Below are 8,215 nucleotides of genomic sequence, written 5' to 3' on the forward strand. Positions count from 1 at the left end.
ACGGTGGTAAAAGATATCGATAACAATATTCAGACAAATCGTTTAATCTTCGTAATATCACATTTTACGTAATTGTTATCGAAAAGAATTCAAATTATCGAATAATTATCGATTTCTTATATATCTAATATTATTATTTCAAACAAAGTTCGTTATAAAACTTTGTATACGTCGTTAATGTATATACAATGATAAATACTATAAAAAATCTCGCGAAACATGATAAGTTTCTTTACGACCTTTTGTTTTTAAATATCTATTGCGCATCATTGGTCGTTGGAAAAGCCTAACTAATAAATTAATGCGTTAGAGATAAATGCCAAAATATCATAAATATATATTACAAAGTGTTATTACTAAAATGAACAAAAATCCAGTTGTTTCTTATCTTACAATTATTATTTGGCATTTATTTTTAACGCATAATTAATGATTTATTTTTTTCGTTTAATTATTTAACTGGCTTTCAAAAAATTTCATAAATTATAACCACGCTGAGGAAGTCAAGAAAAATAGGAACTACAACTTCCCATTATAGAATATACAAATATTAGAAGATTATCACGCGGTATATGCAACGGGCTTATTTTCACAATTCTATTAACATATTAATCTACAAGTGGGGGCTTCATAAGCTGCCAGTTAATGTAGTCAATGTATGACTTTACAAATAGTTCGTGTATTTTAAATATTTCATATCTTCGTAGTCAATTATCTTAATAATATATAATCAATAAATTATTTTTGTTATTTGTCGTCAAAAAAACTATAAAATACAATTTAATATACAAAAGAATCTAATATACAAATGAATTTAAGATAAATAATTATTTCACTATTTATCATCAGTTTTGACCACAATCGGAAATATTTTTTTTCAATTAAACATTTATATACAATTCGTTTGATCAGGTTGAGTAAAAATTTCGCTCGCATTCTCTCATTATAATTTATATAATAAAATGATATATATTAGGTTTATTGGAAAGTTTTGTGCGATAATGCCGTCTCGATTTGTATCGCGTATCTCTGATCGTTGACGTTATTAGGACCATTATATAGTAAGACTTTTTTCTGTCAACGTCGGAGAATGCAGAAAATAGAAAAAACTTCGGATATTTGGCTTGGAAAAGCGGACAAAACTTTTCAGTAATCCTCTAATATACCATTGTTTAGGTAAATCCGATATTAAAATAATAAAACTTAATATTATTGTGAGAAAATGTGAATGAATTTTTTACTCAAACCAATAGATTTGAACTTGTGCAAAATACGTTTTGCTTTAGAAGATTGTAGTCTCGTTATGTGTTACTAATATTATTTACAGTACAGTAAATTTCCGTATAATTTAGTTAAAATGTTACGTGTTGTATGAATTCGCATTATACGGAAATTTACTATATTTATTTTCTTATTCTATTCTTATAAATTAAAAATTATAACTAACCGGAAGTACATATGTCAAGCTTTTCTTTTTCCTATGATAGCTTGTGCTTCTTTCAGAAGGCTATCAAATGTTTCTTCTTCTTCTTTATATTTTGACATATTTAATTTTTTTTCTTCCTTATTTTCGTCATCGTCGTGGTAGTGATCTGTAAATAACGTTTGTGTTAATCATACTCATATGAAACAGTTGCATATTAATTATTACATTTGTATATGTGTTCTTACCAAGATCTTCATATGGAATTTCGCAAAAGTCCCTTCTATGGCCGAAATTTAAATCATATCTGGGTAAATTGGGATCATCGTTTGCATGCTCCAGAGCTTCGAATGCATGATGTTTATATTCGAATGTTATAAAACCATAATGATCCCTGTAAATGATTTCATTTTAATGGAATTCATTTGCATTTATATTTGAAGTAAAAATGAATGTAAAATTATTTACCATGGTGGATGCTCACGGACATGTATCGTTATCCTTGTAATGGGGCCAAAGCGTCTAAATCTTTGATATAGACTTGTTCTTGTTACCCCACTTTCCAACCACCCAGCATAAATGACATTTTCCCGATATTCATTGGACTTTTCTTCGGAATACCGGCTATGAGATCTTTGATAGTTATCTGATGACGATCTAGAAATAATTTAATAAAAAATAAATATAACATATATTTTATCAGGGATTTTTATTTATATATATAGATTGATAAATTCGATGCATTATGCTACTATGTACAAAATATGTAAAAAAAAATTACCTTCTCCAATATTTATTTTTGTGAGAATTTTTTGACGGAGGTCCCTTATATCTATCATCGTTTCTACTGACTTTGGTGAAGTTTCTTTTTAGGGACCGATGTTCATGGGGCCATTCCCTGTTTCCGTCACTTGAATTAGGGGATAATCTACAATATTTTCGATTCGTTAATGAATTTTATATGAATTTAGGCCAAAAATTCTATTATTACTTTACATATAAATTCGGAATTTTTTTTAATGCACGATATTGTTGTTTTACTTTAAAAAAACAAAAAACTTAAAAATGTAGAGTACCCGAAAACCAAATAGTTCATCGATTTTATTGATCAAATATATGTTTTTTTTTACGTTATTAAAATTCATTTACCTTGAGCAAGGTGAATAGTGATCGGACATCGAGGTGGATCTTGATCTTGATGATTCGGACCGTGAAAATGATTGTCTCGATCTAGAATTGGATCTGATGTCCGAAAGGGATTGTGATGTGCAGCTGACGTTTGAACTGATTGAACTAGGGCGGTGATTATTTCTCTTATTGCAGATATGTCTGGTTGATCTGTTTTTGCTTCTGTCTCTTTGATGTTTGTTATGGTTTGGACTGCAACTATGGCTGTTACTTCTGCTTCTACTGTGGGACCGGCTTCTAGATGAACTTGAACCTGAATCAACCTTGCGTGTTTTCTTGGCTAGTTGTTCTTCTATTGCTAGTGTGCGTTTTCTGCTGTAAATCATTAAAATTTTATCAATTTACAATAGTGTTAAATATTTTAATTGTTACTCAATAATGCAATTAGTATAATTGATTGTTTTAAATATTTATTTTTTATTTGATATTTACCTTGGTCTTTCTTCATTTTTCTTATTAACATCTACCAATGATTTGGTAGGGACATCAGTTTCCACGTCGATAACTATTGGAGATGTGGTAGGAGTTTTGTTTTTGTTATCAACACCCACCAAAGATTCAATATGAAAATCATTTTCTTTATCAAAATCTATGAAACATTTTTTAGCATAATTAAATACAGTTTCATATGTCTGTGTCTGCATGTCTCTGGTGGGTGGTTTTGGTCTATTTAAATCTGTTTCTGGTGTCTTCTTTGGTAAACATTCTCTTTCGCACCAAAGTTCATTTCCTAACTGGTCTGCAAATGGTTCTGTGGATGTGGATGCTGTATATATATTTACTATTGTTAGTGGTTCAACGGGCAATTTTGTGGTGATGGTTGTATTTCCTCTTCTATTTCTGTATTCAGCTAAATTTAATTTTCGGCGAGGAGGCTGTTTGGTTTCTACCTTTTTCGGGATCTCTGGAGTATTTTCAATGATGATATTTTGTATGATATTATTTGAACTATTGGTGGTTGTGACTATGCTTTCATTATTATTAGTGGTGATTGGTTGTATTGTTGGTTGTACTGTCGGTGGTTTTTTTAATACTGAGATCATTTGTTTATTATCTTGTATTGATTTTGTGTTGTTTAATCCTTTATTTTTTGATCTCAGAATTTTGGCAACTATTGCGGATTGGATTTTCATCTCGGTGATTGGTGGAGGATTTTTGGGGAGCTCTTGTGTCTGCTTACTCACTTGGTTTCCAACTGTATTAATACTATTGCTATTGCATGATGAGGGTTTGTCACTATTATTAATGTTTTTAGCTGATTCTAAGCTATTGTCCTTGATAGAGTTTTTATGTACATTAACTTTTTCACTGTCAGTAAAGCTTTTAGCTTGTGTAACTGATGTCCTATTTTTCACTGTAGAAGAACGATTTAATTTCTTAGATTTATTGTTCGCACTAAGAGTTTTGTCACTGTTATCACTAGCCTTCTTTTCATTAACACTATTGTCCGAATCATTAATGGTGGAATTGGAATTACTGCAATAATCATGGTCCAATTGTACTGATCCACCGTCGACTGTTTTATTTTTAATCTTATTTGTCACCTAAACAAATTTGTGTTTAAATTACATATAATGTAAATATTTTTGAATTCATATTAACATAAAGATTGTTTATTTTTTCTGAATGTCATTTGTTTATGTGATTTTTGTTAAGAGCTTTATTATTATAACACGTCTTGTATCAAACTATTTACTTAGAAGCAATAAATAAATATGCTTTTTGTACTACTAATGATATATATGGTACAGAACGTGTTCAAATAAATTTCTAATTACCTTAACAGATTTGTTCTTTGATAGGGCTCCATTAGCACCTTGCGTGCGACTGCCGTTACTTCGTCCTTTACGAATGTTTGGCATCGCAGGTATCACAGATATTCCTTTTTTTGTTTCTTTGTTGAGGGCCTTTAGTAAAGTAAATAAGACTAAGTATATTGTAGCTAACAACTACTAAATACTTATATAAGTCTTATAATTACCTTTATCCTGTCAATCACTTCTTTAGATGCTGGATCATTGATGTCTTTTATTAAATTCGATGATAATAAATTTTGTTTCTTTTGGTGAACAGGTGAATTTACGTTTCCTGAAGGGACTGGCGAGTTTGTGTTCTTGGGTTGAATAGGTGAATTCTTCCTTCTCTTAAACACAGACAAATTTGGGTGCCTTGAAAGGACCGGTGAAATTGGTTCTGTAGATGGTCTTACTGCGAACGGTTGAGCTTTTATAATTTGATTAGATTGCGCAGAAATTTTATTGTGACTCAACGTGTTCACAGATAAAATTTCAGATGCTTCAAATTGTTCAAATAAACTGTTGACATCGCCAGCTTCTAACACTATAAATTGAAAAGTAAACATATTATTATATTAAATTTGAAATTTATTTATTACAGTTAAGATTTATACCATAACACATAGACAAATGACTAACGTTTAACAAAATTGATATTTTGTATAATTGAAGATAATAAATAGAACCGATAATAAACAGTCAATAACTTTAAACGAAGAATTTGAATTTTATATTTAAATTTAGTCATTGTCATCGATTATGGTAAATTTAATAATTATTGTAGATTATCATACTTGGTGTTTCTTCAGGCACTGTTACAATATCAATGCAAGGCTCAGTCTCTTCTTTTTGTTTTTCTTCGTGCATAATTTCTGCTATCCTTTTTATTTTTCTCTGCTTTGTGGTAATAGTTTTGGTAGTCTTATTCCTTTTTCGGATTTTCTTTTCCGTATTAAAATCCTCTTGAGAATTTGTACTATTACTATTCTTTAAGCAGTTAGTTTTATAATCAGCGATGCCTGTTTAAACATTAATTATATTAATTATAGAAAAAAGATATTTTAAATATATTTATGCTAGGAAATACAAAAATTAACAGCGAAGACATACCTGCACCTTTGATTTTGATTTTCATATTTGATATGAGTTCAACATTAGTTTCTTCCGGACAATTCAAATTAGTAGAACTACTCGTGTTTAGTAGAGTAGTATGTTTGGCTATGTTGTTCATATCATAATCCATATCCTTTCAAAATAATTTTATATTAACAAATTAATATACAAAGAATTCAATAATATATTTAACAGAAAAAAATTGTGAAATGTAGTAAATTTTAGAATATTTCCAATCGATAAGATTAAAGTATAATTAGTTAGCGTATCAATGAATTAGTTCAAAAGAATTCTTAGTAAAATACTTACGGTCAATGATTCAAGGTGTTCATCCCAATCGTTAATCGTTTTGATATAATCTTCTTTATTACTAATTTCATTAGAGTTTAACTCATTATTTGGCATAATGTTATCTGTTACATATAAATCATTTAATGGAGAGCTATAAAAAAAAATATCACATTGAAAATATTTCTTTGAAACAATCGAGTTAATAATAAGCACAGAGATATTATTACAACTTACTCTTCAAATAGATTCCACATATCATTGGAAATAAGTTGGGACGGGATTTCAGAATTATTACTGATGATATTAGAAAAAAAATCTTCAGTTACATCATCCTGCAATACAATAATAATGTTAAAGCTTAAGCATTATCATTATTAATAAAGGAATAGAACACGTGAAAAATATTAACATATGTAAACATCGTATATATAAATATAAACATTAAATATTATCAATGATTTGATTTATCAGGAAAACAATTCTTTACTGACCAATATATCAGAGAGTATTATTTAATTCACATGTCATATTCTTTATTAATGAAAATAATGAAAAAAAAACATTGCGAAGAAATAGTTGTAATTATTACCTGTTCGGTAGGTATTTCCAAGCTTGAGAATAGATTAAAATCTTCTTGATCAATGCAATTATTTTCCATGATGCAAGAGAAAGGGCGTTTAGTCATAAAACCGTAATCACAATCTAAAATAATAAACACAAAGTATTGACACGAGTATTTGACATAGTAATGTAAAAAGGCCGTGCGCGCTATTACTGGCTGACCACGCGCTCATTTTGAGGTTATGTCACAATTCCGATGCAACGCGCCATACACGAGTAATGCGCGCACGGCCACCACAAAAAATCTCTTTAAACTCTCGAGATATGTGTTTAACAAAAAGTTGCATGCAAACATCAATTTACCGATAATTATACGATCTTATTATGATATCCATTTTCGCGGTAGAAACTATTAAAATCATGACGAATGCCGCACGTCGACTGGACACGCGGTACCGTACCCTTCCGGCTAATTCCGCGTGGAATCGTGCATCTTCGCGCACGTTTCGTGAGGCTATTGACACATGCTTGTATTAACGAGGGAAACGAAACATTTTATTATTTAAACAATTTGACAACGCATTTGCGAGTAACTAATGACAGATGCATCCTATGCATATAAACAAACATTTGTAAATGAATGACCGCGTAAGATTTTAATTTGCTATCTCTCTCTCTCTCTCTCTCTCTCTCTTTCACTCATCAGACGCACACACACATACACACACATATACACGTGGATTTATTAATGGAGGGAATACTTTATGATTGTATACTAAATAACGTTTGAATCTATGTGTGTATATGCCATGTGCTTTATAGATAAGAGAAAAAAATAATTCATTTTAGCGTTAACCGAACGAAAAAATATATATATGTAAAAATGAAAGTATTTTTCCTGTAATTTAAAATACGCGCGTCACATCTCTGTACTTTTTCTATATCTTGTAATATATTTTAAATGTAAGAACTAATGAAGTTAAGAATGAACTTTTTTTAGCGTAGAAATAAGTAACGAACGATGATTTGATTAATAGACAAGTTGTTATATCAATAATACAGAAAAATATAGAAAATTAAGAAGCGCGGCATGTGCCGAAGAGAGAATACGAAAAGCACCGATGTTTGCCAACAGACACTGTTCACCCGCATTTAAGCTTAGCGCCTACATATTTAGCCTGGAATTCTCGGTATAAATAAAACGTGTTCACGTAACGACAACCCGTTTAACACACACCGCATTTAAGAACAAAAACTTTGATTCAAGAAGTATGATATAACTTACCCTTTGAAGTGTAGAATTATTGTTGTATTATATGATTCGAACTGTATGATTCACTGTTCACTGAGTTGTAAACTGTTATATAAACTGTTTCGAATCTTTAAAACACGATTTTATAAGTTTTATCCCGACTTTAACTAATTCTGATAAATTGTTCTTTAAAATTCAACACTATTCTTTTCTTTACTGCGCATGCGCTATGCTTTCGCGCCTTCAAGATTAATTACAAAGTTTAGAATGATATAGAATGCACGTTACTAATATAGGTTTTATAAGTTTCACTATAACTTTGACTTTAACAATTCTAAACTTTTTCCAACTAACTTTTCTTCTTCTATCTTAACTGAATGTATACTGCTTATTATACTTGTAGAGCTAATGAGCGACTATGTCTTTCACACCTGAACTGAGCTTCTAGACTGAAAGTCCGCGGGTTTGTCCATTAGAATTTATAACCATTTATCCCCACTTTTTTTAATTTCAAATCCCATACATTCCCCTCCAACAATTCACGAAGTTAGAACTTCACTGTGCATGTTCCAAGCTTCCCCCACTTTTTTT

The 8,215-nt window shown here is 30.2% G+C and overlaps 1 protein-coding gene across 2 annotated transcripts; it reads right to left on the bottom strand.

The window, feature by feature from the left end:
* Nucleotides 1-765: 765 nt before the first annotated feature.
* On the bottom strand, nucleotides 766-6,834 carry LOC122518057 (MATH and LRR domain-containing protein PFE0570w). Of its 2 annotated transcripts, XM_043636729.1 has the most exons (14): nucleotides 6,736-6,834; nucleotides 6,401-6,513; nucleotides 6,046-6,143; nucleotides 5,830-5,962; nucleotides 5,518-5,653; nucleotides 5,202-5,426; nucleotides 4,593-4,951; nucleotides 4,390-4,518; nucleotides 3,044-4,155; nucleotides 2,573-2,926; nucleotides 2,205-2,351; nucleotides 1,892-2,080; nucleotides 1,672-1,817; nucleotides 766-1,592 (listed from the first exon to the last, which is right to left on the bottom strand). In XM_043636729.1, the coding sequence occupies exons 2-14, from the start codon at nucleotides 6,494-6,496 to the stop codon at nucleotides 1,462-1,464; spliced, it is 3,255 nt and encodes a 1,084-aa protein (XP_043492664.1). In that variant the 5' UTR covers nucleotides 6,497-6,513; nucleotides 6,736-6,834; the 3' UTR covers nucleotides 766-1,461. The 2 variants fall into 2 exon arrangements, with proteins under 2 accessions (XP_043492664.1, XP_043492665.1); XM_043636730.1 differs by lacking the exon at nucleotides 2,205-2,351.
* Nucleotides 6,835-8,215: the final 1,381 nt, after the last annotated feature.

This window comes from Polistes fuscatus, unplaced genomic scaffold (genome assembly GCF_010416935.1).
Source record: "Polistes fuscatus isolate 324 unplaced genomic scaffold, CU_Pfus_HIC Scaffold22, whole genome shotgun sequence".
NCBI classification, from domain to species: domain Eukaryota; kingdom Metazoa; phylum Arthropoda; class Insecta; order Hymenoptera; family Vespidae; genus Polistes; species Polistes fuscatus.